The 18890-nt window shown below is 40.8% G+C and overlaps 1 protein-coding gene across 1 annotated transcript in view; it reads right to left on the reverse strand.

Annotated features, from left to right (window-relative positions):
* The window catches only part of slc4a3 (solute carrier family 4 member 3), a 56125-nt gene that overhangs the window by 5748 nt on the left and 31487 nt on the right, over positions 1-18890 (reverse strand). Inside the window, exons 8-21 of the mRNA XM_029458519.1 lie at positions 16081-16216; positions 10402-10585; positions 9539-9644; positions 8869-9053; positions 7927-8146; positions 6905-7120; positions 6662-6810; positions 5801-5995; positions 5434-5616; positions 5191-5280; positions 4945-5111; positions 4595-4848; positions 3172-3341; positions 369-542 (exon numbers count right to left, since the gene is read on the reverse strand). Of these exons, the coding sequence (XP_029314379.1) occupies positions 369-542; positions 3172-3341; positions 4595-4848; positions 4945-5111; positions 5191-5280; positions 5434-5616; positions 5801-5995; positions 6662-6810; positions 6905-7120; positions 7927-8146; positions 8869-9053; positions 9539-9644; positions 10402-10585; positions 16081-16216 (2429 nt within the window). The remainder of the gene's footprint in view (positions 1-368; positions 543-3171; positions 3342-4594; positions 4849-4944; positions 5112-5190; positions 5281-5433; positions 5617-5800; positions 5996-6661; positions 6811-6904; positions 7121-7926; positions 8147-8868; positions 9054-9538; positions 9645-10401; positions 10586-16080; positions 16217-18890) is intronic.

An 18890-nucleotide genomic window follows, 5' to 3' on the forward strand; every position in this document is an offset into this window, starting at 1 on the left:
GACATTTTGGAAATGGAAGGTTTTAATCTGACAGTGTTGACATGTATGGGTTTAGGGGATCTAACCAAGAAAACATGAAGCCCGGCTTCATGACGGGCTGTGAATCTTTCTGTGGTTAGAACGCAGAGCAAAAAGAAATATTTGCATAATCATCTAAAAATATTTGGAAAAGAAAGCTGTCTGTGATCACAGAGGAGAAAATCATTTGTAGCTCGTGTGTAGGATTTCTTTAGGAGAGATGTTAGACAGATATAAAAACATGCCAACATCAATCCCGTATTAATTTGCTGGAAAATAAGTATGCTGAGGCTATGTGGGATCAGATTATTGTGGCAAAGATTCAGACATTTCTCTGTTACCAAACCTACCGCCTGGAGCTCACGTTCCTCGAAGATCCTGGAGAGGATGAGGCGGCGCAGCGGCACAGTCATGATGAGGACGAAGGGGAACGCCAGGGAGGCCTCGGTAGACTTCACTACCCACAGAGCCACGATGCACGCCAGCTGGATGATGGTGAACATGTTCATACGCCATGTCTTCACCTGAAGCAACACACGTGTGTTGGTTAATGGGTAGAAAACCAATAGACCTTATACCACAGTACAGACACACACACACACATACACACACACACACACACACACATATGTACATATCAGACATAATAAGACACTGAATCCCAAACTGTTGCCCCACATTAAGAAATCGTACATATTTTTGGCTCCATCTAGTGGAGAATCTAAAGATTTGTGTATGCTAGACAAAGTGAATTTTCTGTTGAAATTGGTTTATTGGATTATTCAATAAAGTGTCAGCTATTTAATTAATTAGCAACTAATTTCATAATTGATCATCAGGTTTAAGTATTTATTTAAGAAAAAAAAAAGTCAACATTCTCTGATTCCAGCTTCTTAAATCTGGTTTCTTTACTCATCTGTGACAGTAAACTGAATATCTGTGAGTTGTGGACGTAATAAGACATTTAAGGCTTGGCTTTTGAGAAACACTGATGCACATTTTTCACTATTTTCTAACATTTTATAGACCAAACAACTAATCGAGAAAATATTCTACAGATTATTCAACACTAAAAATAACCGTTAGTTGCAGCCTATACTTAAGGTACATTTTTTAAATTGCATGTCATTTAGCAGACGCTCTTATCCAGAGAGACTTACAGTGAACTAACTACAAGGACAGTCTCCCTGGAGAATCTCAGGGTTAAGTATCTTGCTCTGGGACACAATGGTGGCAGCCCTGGTATTGAACAACCTTGTTTGTTTGGGAGGCGTACCACTAGACCACTAGACCGTCACCACCCAACACTACCTTAAGGTGTGTCATACTTTAGTGGGATTGCTTTTGTATTATAAGCTTGAACTCCAGCAGCACTTGTAGAATGCAGAACAACTTTATAATCGTTTCGGCTTCATCAGAGTCATCAAAGTTACAATCTGGAACGCTTTTGTCAAACAATAAAGTTATTCTCTATATTACAAGGAGTTTTACCTCTTTAGACCTTGTAAAACCCAATGATGTAATATAAATTGCACTTAACTTTATTGAAAATGTAATGAAAACCAGTCAAAACTTGACCAATAATGTAATAAAAATGTCCTGACTGATAATGTAATAATATTTTTACTGATCATGTAAAGTAAACTGCGCAAGTATACAACATTAAAATACTGTTAGTGTCATGTTAGCCTACAGAAAATATCTGACACTAATTTAATGTTTGGACATGTACACTCCAGGCTTTATGTAGAATTAGACAATTACAACAGATGGCAAGTAGAGCATTGTTATCAGGCAAATATGGTTAATGAACTCACCCATTCCCATGGTGAAGAAAGGTTTATTAGCCAAGAGGGGATCTTAAATAAGACGCCATCAGAAGAAGGCTAACGTTACACAAAAAGGTTTATTCAATCTCCATGAAATTATCTTTTTCATCTGAGTCAACAGCGATTCTTATTGAATGAATGTCTCCTTTGCCTCGCCTGAATTTATACAGTTTCTGCATCCAAAAAGGGTTTCAAATCGAATTTGAAATTAAGAAAAAGGTTGACTTTAATATTAAATACTTATGTTATTACAATTTCAGTCAAGACATTATATTACATTATTGGTGAAGTCATTACATTATTGGGTTTTATTACATTTTCTATCAGGTTAAATGCACATTTTATTACATTTTCAGGCATCTACAATGTGGTGCATGCCAACAAGTCATCATCCCATTATTCTTCTTTGTTGTTATTTTTTGAGTGTGAGTTTAGTTTACTGTTTGTTTTTCTGCAATTTGCTGTGTTAAAGATAGTGCTTGTTGTTAATAATATATTCTTAAATGAAAGTTAGTATTATATTTGAATTCACTGTGTTAGTCTTGGCCACCCCAAAGTTAAAGCATTGTATGAATACACTGAGTATATTTATATAAAGTATCCTATGATTGAGTTATGAAGTATCCAGGTTACGTGTCGTACATGAAGACAATACATAAAGTATCCATCCATCCATCCATCCATCTCTACATAAATTTAATATCCTGGTTTCCACAACATGGTTAAGCCCTTGTCCCAGTTTTGAATATGCTGAAGTACTCCGATAGAAACAGGAATACAGTTCTATGTAAAGACCTTATCCAGGTTTCTGATTGCTCTCTGCTGTGTGTACAGGTGGCTGCTGAGATAGAGTTACATAGCAGTTAGTCAATAAAACGTATGATGATAAACAATGAGGCTCTACGCACTGATATTACAGACACCAGTAATGAAGCATTACTTGTATTCTTCCATTACTGATGATCAGATGGAAAAGCTAAATCCTGCAGTGGCATGAACGCAGCCATAAACCAAACTGTTTATCCTCAACTGTTGAGGTAACTCTCCTGTTTGGGGTCAAAACTCCAGCAACGTTTTCCTTTCTCCCTGCATCGTGGAAAAAGGTGAAATCTCTACTCTGCGTGTAACTCTGTGTTGGTAAAGAAATGACAGATGTGCTGGATGTGGAGGAGTCCATGACTGGCACAGCTGTGAATCAAACCATGTATACAGGGATCTGAATCTCTCTATCTAACCAAGCTAAACACACTCTGCTGGGTTTGCTTCTCCATCTCACCACTAATAACAGAAGAGGACATGTCAACATTCGTATTGCGTGTGTTACCTTGGTGACGTAGATGTGGTCGGGGTGATGCTTGGCGGGCGTGACCATAAGTGTGATGCGTTCATACAGTTGGATGCCTGTCAGAGAGGTGACCCCCATATACAGGAAGATGCCAAAGAGCACAGCCAGAGGGATGAGGCGCAGCACGTCTGTCATCACTATGGACAAACCTGATGGGTACAAAGTGGTTAAAAGTGAAGGTTTTTAAATAATGTTTAAGACAGTGCAGACGTCAGAAGAATTTGCAACTGTGGAGATAATTTTTCTTTGAACAAGGGAACAGCCTTTATGACAAACATACTGTCAATGCCGCTTATTTGAAACACATTCACTATTCAGCTGCCTTAGTTGAAACGCTCTGTGGGCTAATGCAACAAGTATTTTTCCTAATCCAAACAGCATTTAAATCAAACAAAAGCCCAACAATCATGATGAGTCATTATGGTTGTATACCCAAACAGGATCAAACTATACTTAAGACTACTTTGGGAACCCTACCTTAATTGAAACAAGATTTTCTGTTGGCAAAACAGTACTAGTCAGCGAATGAAAACAGCGTTGCCATGTAAGACATTGCATCTTGAGTTGAACAATTTTCAACTGGAAAAATTAGCGTTTTGGTTCATTTTGAGGACAATTTGTAAACAGAATGTAAAATCCTTGTAAGCTTTTGCGACGGCTGATTCATACTTCATGAATGTCTAGACATGCAGGAGCTGCAGAAGTGGCACTCTGTACCTTTGAGCTCATGTTTTCTTTCAAGACAAATAATTGCCTGGAAATTCCAGCACTGTAATAACGCTTTAGAAAAATACAACCCCCACAGCCAGATAATAAAATAGAATGATTGCTCTGGAAGTGGTCAGTAATTCAGATTCCTCTTTTCCTGCAGATCATTAGAGATGCACTGTTAATTGTGACTGTTTATAATATGTTGTGGAATTAAAGGTTTGTCTTGATTCATATTATAGGTTTATAATTAAATTGATAAAAAAGCTAAATTTCATACAGTACTCCAGAGGAGCATTCCACCATTGACCAATCGCCTCATCACCCTTCATCCTGAACAGATATCTTTTTCTAACGTGACCTATGACACAACAAAATAATTGAGATGTAAATGAGATGGCTTCGGAAAATAACGCTAAACGGGTTAGCCAGGCATGCTAATGTTGGCATCTATTGTATGTATTCCTTGCTGTAAAGGCTAAATAAAGACACCACCGTTTGAACTTTAGAGATGGTAAGTATCACTATTACTACCGCCCCATGCACACGTTTGCAGCTTGTGTAAAAATCTAAATCTTGACAAGCCTGCATGCCTACAGTTGCTCAGCTATGATGTAGCAATCGTTGCTCAGGGGTGGGGTTTAGCGAATGATCAATTAGCACCCCACACTCCCAAACTTCCGTTTCCTCTTACCAACAAGAACAGCCACAAACAGCCCGGTCAGCCTCTGTTCTTTCACTTCCTGGATCATGGGCTTTTCGCCGGGCGCCGTGGCTTTGCTCATGACGGAGAGAGCGTTGACATGAGTGACGGAGCGCACAGTGGCTGCGGTGAGCCACGGCAGGCCGAAGAGAGGACAGAAGGCCCCCAGAGTGACGATGAGCAGGAGATCCAGGTGGAACCCCGAACCTTTGACCAGGCGACGCTCCTTTTTACTGACAATCAAACTGATAGATTGGAGGAAAAATTAGAAGAGATTTAAAAAGTGAAATCAAAGATTTTACACTGAAAACACTGTCAAGACATAATCATACTGTACGTACGAAGTGATCTGAGTTTCCATGAAAATGAGGATGAAGACAAGAATGGCAGGTACAATAGACGCTCCCATCATCCAGGCGGGGAAGGGCTGCTTGTCACCAAAGGGACTGATGAACCAGCCTCTCTTGTCAGGGGACGTGACTGAGAAGCCCGACGGCACATTGAGTTTCTAAAAGTAAATACAAATAATGTTAAAGTACTGAGTAAAGGCTCTGATTGGAACCGTCATAAAGAATGCCGACAATTACCTGTGTGAAAGTGTCGGTAATGGAGTAATCCACCAACACTGAAACTAAAATTGAGATGGGGATGCCAAAGTCACCAATGATTCTTCTGGCCTGGAGATAATGAGAAACCAAACATCCATCACATCAAGTCAACCTTGTTAACCTTGAGGATATCGTTAACATGACTTTGTTCGTTTACAAGAGAGCTCCACAGGGTGTCTTTAAATGCCCACCCGAAGCAGTAGACTCAGTAAAGCAGGTTACCTTGCCACCTAAAAACCGACTATTTCGGAGTTTCCGGAGGAAGAAAGCCACAAAGAAAGTGCCGATCATGAGGACAAAAGACAGAAGAGCAGTGTTTGGCTGGTTCAAGATGTGGGCATCGACTTCTTGAGCTGAGGTGTGGTCGTGTGGGTATATTGCCAACAGTGGATGTTCCTTAAACACCTGGAAAGAAGAGAGTCTCACTTTATCCTCTGTGTGTTGTTGGCAGTGGCTTTTTGCAGATATGACAAGGGAAGCATTCAACCGAAATCTAGATGCTATCATATAATAGGTATTGTCTCTTGCATTAAAAAGTGTCTTTTACTTTCTAAAATCAGATTGCTGTTGCGATGTCTGAGGTTGATACCTTGAAGAGCTTAGAGAACGTCTCATAGATGAAGATAAGGGAAATGAGGAAAGCAAAAATCTCCTGTGTAAAGGGTGAGATGAAGCGAACAAGGAAGCTGCCCTCTGCTGCTACCATCACCAGGACAATGAAGATGAGCCAGAAACCAATCCACACACGACCAGTCAGGTACTCAAAGTTGTGGATCTGACAGAACTTAAGTGAAAAAACAAAGACATGTTAGTTACAGAACAGAACAGAAGCCCTGTTGGCAAGTGAGAGAAAATAAAAACTAGGTTCCTAAGTCAAATGTAAATTATTTTGTCTCCCGTGTTTATGCCTTAAGGACAGGTGCAGAAAGGATAATATTTTTATGTTCCTTAAAAAAATCTGCAAAACAGGTGAAAACAGGTCGGCAAAACATGTTTTGGAGGGTGAAACTTTTCTTTCCCCACAGGATCATTTTGGCTGAAGTGCACCAACACCAAATGTTCTAAATTGGACTGAAAGCATTCATGTTTTCTAGCCAAAATAAAGACATAACAGTAATGTTACATAACTTTCTTATGCTTAAAATTCTTAACTTAAGATATGCAGCTTGAGTCTAGAGTGCATGGAGAAGTAGAGAATAATTTTTCTTCCAATTTACCTGGAAGAAAACATGAATGCTTTTAGTCCTCTTTAGAACATGGGGTAGTGCACTTCAGCCTCTTGTGGTCAAAATGAGTTTTACAAAAACAAAACAAACATTTCCCCAGCCGAAACTCTGACTTAAACAATGGATCACCAGAATTATTTTTTTCTCACTTGCCTTTCAGGGCTTCTCTAGATACATGTTCAGGGGAGAAAAGGGAATTATGTTTATGTCTATGTACTCAGTACCTTGTAGTAGGCTTCTTCAAACACCAGTAAGGGTCCCGAGAAGCCTATGATGAGGAGGGGCTGACCAGCAAGCAGCGAGAATATAACTCCAAGAGTTGCAGTTGACACAATAAGCTCAGTCACTCCCATCAGGCCTTCTGTTTTTTCTCCTGTATGTGAAAACAGTCAAAAACACACCTTCAGAGCACAGGTATCAAAATGACATGGAGTCCAAATGTGTTGTTTATCGTAGCTTCACTTTACCCAGCAGGCCTCCAAAGGTAATAGTGGGCGACAGGGCAGCAAAGTAGATGAAGATGACGGCAGCGATGCACTGCATGTCCACGGCATCTTTTAAGTCGCTGACATAGTGTGGGTACCGGCGTCGGATGTCGTGGATCAGGCCTCCAAAAGGGATCCCTGAGCGCTTCAAAGGATCCACCTCCTGATCTTCCTCCTCCTCCTCCTCTGGACTCACCTCTAGGGGTGTTGTTACAGGCTCCATTACATAAGGAAACTAGTACTGATCATCATAATAATACAACATAATAAACAACCATACAGGTCCGGACAATAGACATTAAAGGCACAGTAGTTGAACTCACAGTTCCTGCTACCTTACATACTCACAAGAGCAAAACATGTGTAGTCCCAACAAATGCACTATTTACTCCTGTTTGAGTGGCATTTCATAACATTTTAGTTGGAAGGCTTGGGGCTGACACAGTTGGGAATTTGGAAAGTATTGAGAGATGTCTGGGATACAAGCCAGTGGTAGATTCTTGAGAAACACAAAATGTGAATTTTGTATCTATATTAAATCTCAAATACTTAGGATTGTTATATTATTCATTATATATGCATTAAATGTATATTGTAAAAATTCTGATTGTACCTTTAAACAGGTGGCAGCTTTAAAGCATTGATCATATTGTTAAGAGTTTTAAGAGTTATTATATTCCTGAATATATACAACGGGATGTCAAACTTATTTTTGAATGGAAAGGGTAGTTATGAATTAAATTCTAAATAATTTAACTGATACATGATTTGTAAATATTACTGTAACCAATAGACCAATTGAGTTTTATTTACTGAGGCAATGGGATGTTTTATTTCATTTGTAAAACTACTGTTTATTGTTCAGTTGATTTGTAATGTTTAACATTTATGATTCTAACAATGCAAATGTAGGAAATGTTCTGCACACGATTTAAAAGAAGTCTGATTCTGCATCGCAGGACTAACACTGGTGTGCTAGGCTCTTTAGGGACTTGACAGAATACCTTTGTTGTTCAGCTCCAATCTAGATGAGGATTGGTGCCTTTTGAGCTCTCTTTCCTTCCTCTTGCGCAGCATCTGCTTCTGGAAGTCAGCCACTGTCTTCAGGAGGTCTTTGCCCTCCACGTCTGAGGGTGGAATTACGATGCTGCAGTCCAAGAATTCATTGATACCGTTCAGGAGGTCCTGTCTATCGTCAGCAAAATAGGCCACCTCATGGAAACTCTGCAACGAAATTCAATCGACCGTCATCACCATGATGACACACTTGTGCTATGCGTGAAACCTTTTTGGCTCAGTAATTATTGGTTTAAAAAACTAAAGATAAACGGTTTAGATGTCCATCACACCACTGAAAACATATGCCCTGGAAGAATATAATCTATTTTTATTTATATAAAAAAAACGTTTATGAGGCTTTCTTTTAAAGAACACAGACACAGCAAACACAAGTGATACATGTACCAACCGGGCACAAAACGCACACTCGAAGAAGTAAAAAAGTTAAACAATAAGGGGAGGATCCATCCATCCATCCATCCATCCATCGTCTACCGCTTGCCTATCTTAAAAAATATATAATTATTTAATATAATAATATAGTTACTGCTATATATAAAATCAGGCCTTATAGTTGACACATGGGTAAGCCATTTTGACCAATTTTAATCAAATGTATCACTTTGAGTTATTAGTTTGAATGTAATTCTTTGCATTATGTATATATTTTAAACTAAGTTGATCCACTTATGGTTGGTATGTTGTATTAAGCCATTTTCTACATAATCCCTTTTTTAAGTTTATGTAATTTAAAGTCATATCAATTCTAAATATAATTTATAATGTCAAGAGTGCAAAAACTACATAATTAATTAGTTTTCTTTGGTTTTTTTTGTGACTCAATATGATTGAAATGTGGTTTTACATCTTTGAAGTTTTATATCTACCTTGTCAGACATGAGAGTGGAGAAGGAGCGTCCAATCTCATGATAGTCCACGCTGGACTGACTGGGACCGAGCAAGACGAAAATAAAGCGAACAGGGACGGGGACCTCCAGCACAGACTCCAGGAGGACTGCCTCATTCAGCCTGACAAAGGCCATGGCCGGCTGCTCCAGAAACTCAACACAGCCTGACAAGAAAAGGACAATAAAAAGTTTAGTCATTTAAAATGTTTCACATCTCTGCACAAGGGAGGTTTGGGCCTTTGTTTTTATCACAACATATGTGTTTGCTCTTCAGCTATTAGTGCATTCACCCCCTATTTAAGTATCTCAACATAAATGGAACTGCAAAATCAATCTCCTCTTCATTACATCTTTTAGTATTGCTAATTTGCTGTTCAGGCTAAATCAAGACATCCTGCAGCTTTAAAGCAAAGTCTTTCCAGGTCCTCAGGGGGCGTAGCAAAGCAGCTGCAGGCGTTGACTTTACATTAACAGCAGCGCAGCACTACAGACATGAGTATAGTGGTAAACTGATGTAATTCAATTATCGTATTTCTGTATTTGGCCAGGACTAATGGAGAATATACAACAAGCAGTTTTTTTAAAAACAGAAGAAAAGAAAAATACATTCCTCTAACTAATCTACTTTGTCAAAAGTCACGGAGCTCACCAACTAAAACAATGACAGCCTCAGCATCTTTGGGAATCTTGGCGAGGAGTTTCATGGATCTGGCTGCAGCTGGATGGCTCTCAGGAGGCAGAGGGTGGAGAGATTTCTTGGAGGAAGAACAGAACGTACATACAGAACAGAACATACGTGCTGTGACACCGTAACATAGCGTGGGACCAATAATGTGGGAATGGCTATGTGTGTGTGGATAATAATATTCTCATGGCCCTGCAGAATACATTTAAAACCCACACAACTGGACGACTGGTTCTTTATGTTTGAACAAAATGTTTTTAATAGGCTCTTTTAAATTTGCCAACATTTTAAGCCGCGGGGAACATTAAGTTTTCACAGTTAATGCATCAAGAAGCTTTAACTACAAGCACCTGTAAGTCGACTAAGAACATAATTCAACACATGTGGCACGGAGAGGCGTGCTTGCTCCGACTTCAATAACTACCTACATGACTTCTGACCTCACAGGAGGGTGGTTCAAAGAACAATGCAAGAGCCACAGGCCTCACATCAGGAATTTAGTGTAATCACGCTTAAACGTATGCTTACTGCTGACTCTTAGAACTTAATGCAAACCATAAACTAGAACAAGACAGCTCAATGTGGCTTTTATCTCTGTCCATTTAGAAAGCTGAGTTAAATTATCCTTGTGGTTTCTTGTCAAAACTAGTTAACCGCTTACTTTGGTGAATCATATTTACTGATTTGTGCCTGCACTGTTTCAAGTATGTCGACGTCTATCTCATATCTCTGTCACAAGCTTCTCAAATTGACACAAAGAGTAAAGGTGTGAAGAATAATGATTACTGAAGAGTGAAGGACAAATGGAAAAGACCAAGGAAACTTACAAAGAGGCTAACAAACACGTCTTGTTTTGGGTCGTATACCGGCCCTTTGTTATCCTGGTGCTCCTCCTGGTCTTCAGCCACCAGCGGCAGATTGGTGTCCGGGACATTGTTGTGATTGAAGCTGCCATGAAGACTGCTGGATGACTGGTGGCGGTGAAAACGATGTTTCATATCACTTGGATGGCTGTGGGGAAGTAAAAAACATGAGAAAGAGCTAAATGCTAACAACAGCATCCTAAAACTCTATGCTCACACACTGACTAAACACGCTGCTGTTTAGCAATGGTTACCAGGGTCACCATCTACGTTTTAGTGTGTTAGCAATGCTAACATTTGCTTATTAGCACTTAGCACAAAGCACAGCTGTTGTCATTCGTTTTATCAAGCTAAACAGTCAGGGGATCACCAAAGAAATTAGGATATAACCTCTTAGAGCCATGCTTATTTGCACAACATTGTGTGTCAATCCATCCAGTTATAAAAGGTTCCTCACACAACAAGTGAGTCAGGGTCGTGTTAAAATGACCTCCATGTAAACATCCTGATTCAGCATATTTTCAACAATTTAAATGTTGAAAATATGAGAGTCATACAAATCAAGTTGGGATTTAATCATAACATTTTTCATAATGAGGTCCCCAAATATCTGTCTTAAGAGTCACAACTATTCAACAAGAGGCAGTTCAACACATTTGATCCTTTTTAGATTCAAGAGTTCAATGAGCAAAAATATATTTGTTTACATGGCAACAATTGAAAGGAATAAACTTCCAGTATCTCTGGAACTTGAAGCAGAGAGACATTTTTAGCAGGCTATGAAGAAATAGTTTCTCAGATTACGGACCTTGTACAAATGACCTCAGTGTTGTCCTATTATATTGTTTTTTATGTGATTCAATGGATATCGTATTTGCACCGGTCGCTCTTGCCATCTTACCCCAAGTCAGCCTTGCAGACTTTAATTTAGCTTCAGCCAATATAAAGCAAAACACAAATCATGCTAGCACTGGTGGAAGGCCTGACAGGTGCTTCTACAGCAGATGGACAGGGAGCACCATTACAACGTTCTGATTTATTTTCCTTTATACATTTATCAATCAACCTCAACACAAATGTCTACTTGTCATCTATCTAGCCTGAGGATGGATTCATTTATGATTATAAAATAAAAAATAGTGCAGTTTAGCTTTTGTTTTAAAAAGAAGAAAATCAATTCTTATCATTATTATTAGGTACTTTGATTCTAGAAATGACAATCACATTCTTGTTCACCTAATCTACCTTGTAGAGCTTTGCCTCATGCATTGCAAAGCAGCTCATACATTTAGAAAAGCCATCCGCAAAATCCTTCCAAATCTAAACCAGCTTTCAATGCAATCTCATAAGAAATCTCTTACGACAAAATCAAAGTTGACACATTCATTTTTTGTCAAAACGTGATATTTGCATTAGAACATCAATAAAATAGCTGGAGACTGATCTGTGTAGCAGGTTTCTCTCCCTCTTACAGAGAAGTATTTAATGTGTCACACCAGCCAGGATTTTTCAACACTGCTTTATTACATCACTGCTCAGTCCAATGGTGACATCACCTCATTAGGCCCGCACGGTCCAATAAGACGGCGGCCAAATTGGACGCGACAGCACCCAGAGACAAAAGAACGAGGTGTGACACTGAAGTGAATTGTGCTCGGGACGTTTCCAGAGGATCTATGAAGTGGTCTGAGTAAGCGATGAGCTACATTTTAGCAGCACCTCAATGTGTTCCTTTCCACGCCATAAATCTGATATCTAGTGATGACTCTACTGATAGTGTTTTCTTCACGCCTGTGGAAGCAGCCAGTGGCATGCTGGGACTTTTTGTGGAAAGGCTGAAAAAAACGGAATAAACGCATGATGGTCTGAAGCTAAGAATGCCCGCTGGCCAGCTTTGTGCAAAATCCATCCATTAAGGTTTAGTGAAACAACACATTTCTCAACCACAGTGTTAGAAGAATTATTTGCATTGTACATTCAATATACAGTATCTGTTACTGATCAAACCCAAGCTGTACCATTCTGGTTCAACAGAGGGGGAGCCAGACAGAGAATGCTGGACCAGTGGCTTAGTAGAGCTGTATAAAGAGACATGAGGATAAGATGAGTTCCTTGGAAAACTAAAACAGGTATGAGTGAAAGTTAATCCTTGACCTTGACAACAGCAGTTGTCAAAACAATCTCTATCTCATATTCTGGAGCTTTCAGTTGTAGGAGAAGTTTGAAAAGTGCTCAGAAAAAATGGACACCTACCATTTGATGACAACTGCTCCAAAACAGCAAACAAATAATGATGTAATAAGAAATAAATTATTTATTATTATTAATATCTAAATAAAATCCATCCAATAGTCACAGTAATGGATGACCGGCCTACCAAAGGGCACGCTGAGGCTGGGTTGCTCTAACAAGGATTAATTTTTTGAGTTGTTTGCAAAACAGGTTTAGGTTTAAAATGAGTAAATCCAGAATTAAAATAAAGGTGTTCTGTTGCACAGCTAAAAAAGTGAATCTCTGTTTAGTAAATCCAGGTTTATTGATGTAAACCAAAATCAATTAGAGTTTAATCAATATATAGATGCTTGACTTTGGGGGGGGGGGGGGGGGGGTGTAAGTGTAATCTTTAAAGTTAATACTGGATCACATGTTGAAGTAAAGGTGCAAAATATTTGATTTTAATCTAGGTTTAGATAAAAACTAAAATTGTATCTTTCTTAATTTTAAGATAGTTCTAAAATTTGGTGCAACATAATTTAAAGTTGAAACCATTATTTAATAATTTAATTTAAAATGAATCCTTGTTGGTGCAACCCAACCTCACACTGTAAATTATATGTTTCTATTAGATTATTACATTAGTTTTTTTGGTTATGTAACCATGAGAAATCTATAATGCACTATGTGTACCACATGCACTATTTCATTGACCATATTTGTTAGGTCAGTTTAGCTGGCTTTCAATGCAAGTGCCGATCAATAAGTGGGGACCATTTGAGAGAGCTATAGCGCGATGACATGTCACGTTGACGTTATATTTAGCAGTGTGCAGGATGTGATTTAACTATCCCCTCTTGTTTTGAATAATGGTCAGCTGAGAGAATTTGCATCTTGCTAGTTTTCTAGTGAGAAAGTGCTGGTCAATCCTGACACGTGAAAAAAGTTGTGGTTACCCATGATAACCAGTCCCTATCCAAATCTACTCCCAGACACTTCTGCTGGATTAACAACATCACACCCAATAATTTCGAACAACATCATCAAACTTGATACCAACAGTGGGTGACTGGGCGAGCTGGAAAAAACCTGCTCATGCAGAAACCACAAAGCACCAAAAACCTCAAAGGCTAAAATAACAACTGACCTGTCGACGAGAAACAGTAAACGTTTGGAATAAAATCACCCAAATAGTTTCATGTTTAGTCAGTTTGCTTTCATCCAAAATCCTGGGATTTAAGTCTGTCTCATCTCAAACCAAACTCTTCAGACACACAATGAGCCTGGATTCATGAAAAGAAACATAATTGTTATAAAGGCTGGTTTCATTATATTTAATTATTTTTACAAAGCCTCTATCACTGTGTTTTTTATTCTTGGTTCTGCAGTTATGAGCAGGCATGCCATCAGTGTAATGATGACGCTGGCCCAAGGCCTATGGGGGGCTCATGCAAAGGTATAAAGTGATAATGTGAGAACAACAAATCTGTGTTACAATCGGCAGGAGAAGAACTAGTTAATGGTAGCTGTTAGCAGCTGGTGGGAAGCACAGTCCTGCTTGGCTAAAAAACAGCTAAAGCTAAGTTCTATTGAGTTACACTATGATGCGTTCAAGCTCTATTCAGTAAAAAATAGTATCGGTCAAAAGTCAATTATAACGTTATCATGATGTGTTCAAATGTAATCTTGTAAAATTTTGTTTTTGGCAAGAAACTTGAAAAAATACATTTGTATGGAGGAGATGTTTTCACAGCAATGTAAAATAGATATTAGAGGGAATTATGAACTGTTTAACTTCCTGACACTAGCTCTAAACAGATTATAATAAATAATTAAAACTGCATATGCCAATTTTGAATTGTGTGTTTTTATGCAAATAACAACTATAGATGAGTATACAAAGTCAAAGGATAACATTTAGAATTTATAGCACAGGTTTAACATTTGCAACTTTAGTCAACCCTGGGGAAGTACACCGGATGATGAGTGTTGTTAAATGTCACCATTTGGAAATTCCCTGTGCTGTTCCCCTGAGTTTGCCTTTTTGTAACAACCTCCATTGCAGGATGATGATTATTGAGGAGGAGGAGGAGGAGGAGGAGGAGGAGGAGTGCTGCCATACCTACAACTCATCATCAAAATGTAAACAAAGCTGTATCCACACTACCAGACATTGACAAGTCATTTAAATGTTGTATTAAATGGAATGAAATCACGATCTGTTGCCAAGGTTACTAACACCACAGACCAACACTGCATGTAAGAGTTCTAGTTTAGGCTCATAATTCAACAAGTGAGTCAAACATAATTTGCCCACATTAAAGTGACAAGTACTTAAATGATAAAGTCTTCTTATTTAATATTAAAGGAATAATCTCTAAGACTTGTATTTAAATAACTGTCTCTATGTCTCTAAGTCACTATCTAACTGATGAATGTTTAGTTGCACTGGGAATTCTGGGACTTTAAGTATTAAACCAAATCTGCTGTTACAGTAAATAGGGTGTCAGACTGAATTCTATAAAATCATAACAACATAATCATAATATAATAATAATTTTTAAAAACAAGTCATAAATATAAAGTTAAAAAGTCTAAAACATTTCCTCAAACAGCTGGGCAGAGTAGTTTTTACCAACAGTAACTCAAACAGCTGTAAATAGAGCATTTCTATTTTCACCAGCGGATTAATACACATTTGGCTCTTTAGTGAGTATTTTCAGTAGCAGTATTAAATGGGATCAAGTTAAATAAAACTACGGTATGTTTTTGTGTTCAGGGTCTCCCAGTGCTACAGTGTGGATCAGTGATGTGTTTTTAATAGTTTTTAATAAACAATGCACAGAGGAATAACATGTTGATACATGTTTTAATGGCTTTGGATACACACACACTATTTGTTAGTAGGATACATTAAGCAATTAGAAACATATAGAATATATCCAGCTTTAAGAGCACATAGTAATAAGTTCCCAAACCAGTAGCAATACTTTCCATGATTCATTTTATTACAAGTATAGAAAATATCTATGAAACAGGTTTTTCGAGCAAAAAGCCCAGAACTACAGTAGTTGCCAGTATTAGTTATTAATAAAAAGTAATGTTACATGTTAATTCTGATGCAATTATTTCCCAGCATTCCTGAATGGATCAGTGTAGCATCTTTAATATACTCATGTGTCATTAGTGGAATCCTGCAGATCCTAATCCTGCACAGACACCTAACCCTACTCCTGCAATATTTCCTAACTAGTTTGCTCTATGACCTGCTTTATGACACTGGTTATGAGAATCGTTAATAAGTTTAGTGAAGCCGAGTAAGTCAAAGAGAGACTGACTAATAAGTCAGCAAAATACTGTAAAATATAATTGAAACAAATGTTCTCTTTGAGAAAATGTCTTTAAAGTGAGTGTTGGCCTGGTTCTGACCTGTGTTTGAGAAGCAGAGCCCGGAGAACACTGGGTCTGTCCTCAGCTCGGATCTGATCAGAGATGATCATCGTCTCCACCACCAGATGGGCGATGCCGGGCAGAGAGTTCTGCTCGAGATCCAGAAGGATGGCACCTAGGGAAGGAAGGTAAAGGAAGATAAGGGGCCAAACTTCCTGCTAAAACTCGATTGTTTAAGGAGTTTTTACGGAAGCCCTGAGAGGCAAGTGAGAAACAACTTCTGGTGAGACGTTTTCTGTCTGATCTCAGCAGTTCTGTCCTGTGTTCATGACTTCATTTGTTTTCTCATCTGTGAAACAGATTTGCCAGGATATCCATCCATCCATCGTCTACCGCTTATCCGGGATTGGGTCGCGGGGGCAGCAGCTCCAGTAAGGAACCCCAATCTTCCCTTCTCCGGGCCACATCCTCCAGCTCCGACTGGGGGATCCTGAGGCGTTCCCAGGCCAGTGAGGAGATATAATCTCTCCACCGAGTCCTGGGTCTTCCCCGGGGTCTCCTCCCAGCTGGACGTGCCTGGAACACCTCCCTAGGGAGGCGCCCAGGTGGCATCCTTACTAGATGCCCGAACCACCTCAACTGGCTCCTTTCAACGTAAAGGAGCAGCGGCTCTACTCCGAGTCTCTCACGGATGGCTGAGCATCTCACCCTATCTCTAAGGGAGACGCCAGCCACCCGTCTGAGAAAACCCATTTCGACCGCTTGTACCCGTGATCTCGTTCTTTTGGTCATGACCCAGCCTTCATGACCATAGGTGAGGGTAGGAACGAAGATCGACCGGTATATTGAGAGCTTTGCCTTCTGGCTCAGCTCTCTTTTCGTCACAACGGTGCGGTAAAGTGACTGTAATACCGCCCCCGCTGCTCCGATTCTTCGGCCAATCTCTCGCTCCATCGTCCCCTCACTCGCGAACAAGACCCCGAGTTACTTGAACTCCTTCACTTGGGGTAATGGCTCATTCCCTACCCGGAGTAAGCAATCCACCGGTTTCGAACCGATCCAGTGACTGTTGAAGGTCACAGACCGATGATGCCATAAGGAGCACATCATCTGCAAAGAGCAACGATGAGATCCTCAGGTCACCGAACTGCAACCCCTCTCCTCCACGACTACGCCTCGATATCCTATCCATGAAAATCACGAACAGGATTGGTGATAAAGCGCAGCCCTGGCGGAGGCCAACATTCACTGGAAACGAGTCCGACTTACTGCCGAGTATCCGGACACAACTCTCGCTTTGGGCGTATAGGGATTGGATGGCCCTCAAAAGTGACCCCCTCACCCCATACTCCGGCAGCACCTCCCACAGTATCACCCGGGGGACCCGGTCATACGTCTTCTCCAGATCCACAAAACACATGTAGACCAGATGGGCGTACTCCCAGGCCCCCTCCAGGATCCTTGCAAGAGTAAAGAGTTGGTCCACGACCAGGACGGAATCCGCATTGTTCCTCTTCAATCAGAGGTTCGACTACCAGCTGAACCCTCCTTTCCAGTACCTTGGAGTAGACTTTAGCAGGGAGGCTGAGAAGTGTGATACCCCTGTAGTTGGCACACACTATTTGGTCCCCCTTTTTAAATAGGGGAACCACCACCCCGGTCTGCCAACCCCTAGGCACTGTCCCAGACTTCCACGCAATGTTGAAAAGGCGTGTCAACCAAGACAGCCCCTCAACACCCAAAGCCTTCAGCATTTCTGGACGGATCTCATCAACCCCTACGGCTTTGCCACTGTGGAGTTGTTTGACTACCTCAGTGACTTCCATCAGGGAAATTGACGATGATCCCCCATCAGCTTCCAGCTCTGCCTCTACCATAGAGGGCGTGTTAGTCGGATTCAGGAGTTCCTCAAAGTGCTCCTTCGAGGGTTACCGCCCCTTGAGGCACCTAAGACCTTGAGACCACAGCTCATCACCGCAGCTTCAGCAATAGAGGTTTTGAACATCGCCCACTCAGGCTAAATGCCCCCAACCTCCACAGGGATGGCTGAAAAGCTCCAAAGGAGGTGTGAGTTAAAGATCCCCAGGACAGGGGCTTCCTCCAGACGTTCCCAGTTCACCCGCACTACCCGTTTTGGTTTACCAGGTCTGTCCAGAGTCTTCCCCCACCCCTTGATCCAACTCACCACCAGATGGTGATCAGTTGACAGCTCCGCCCCTCTCTTCACCCGAGTGTCCAAAACATGCGGCCTCAGATCAGATGATACGATTACAAAATCGATCATTGACCTTTGGCCTAGGGTGCTCTGGTACCACGTGCACTTATGAGCATCCTTATGTTCGAACATGGTGCCATTCCATGACTAGCACAGAAGTCCAACAACAAGCGACCGTTCGGGTTTAGATCAGGGAGGCCCTTCCTCCCAATCACGCCTCTCCAGGTGTCTCCATCGTTTCCCACGTGTGCGTTGAAGTCTCCCAGCAAGACTACAGAGTCCCCTACTGGAGCCCCCTGCAGGGCTCCATTCAGGGTCTCCAAGAAGGCCGAATACTCAGAACTGCGGTTTGGAGCATAGGCACAAACAACAGTCAGAGTTTTCCCCCCCATAAGCCGAAGGCGTAGGGAGGCGACCCTCTCGTCCACCGGGATAAACTCCAACGTAGTGGTGCTCAGCCGGGGGCTAGTGAGTATCCCCACCCCGGCCCAAGGCCTCACACCTTGGGCAACTCTGGAGAAGAATAGAGTCCAACCCCTATCCAGGAGTACTGGATAACCCGGCCACCAGGCGCTCGCTGTTGGGCCCTCCCTCTGGGCCTGGCTCCAGACGGGGGCCCCGGGCTTCCTCCAGG

The sequence above is a fragment of the Cottoperca gobio genome, chromosome 21 (assembly GCF_900634415.1).
Source record: "Cottoperca gobio chromosome 21, fCotGob3.1, whole genome shotgun sequence".
NCBI classification, from domain to species: domain Eukaryota; kingdom Metazoa; phylum Chordata; class Actinopteri; order Perciformes; family Bovichtidae; genus Cottoperca; species Cottoperca gobio.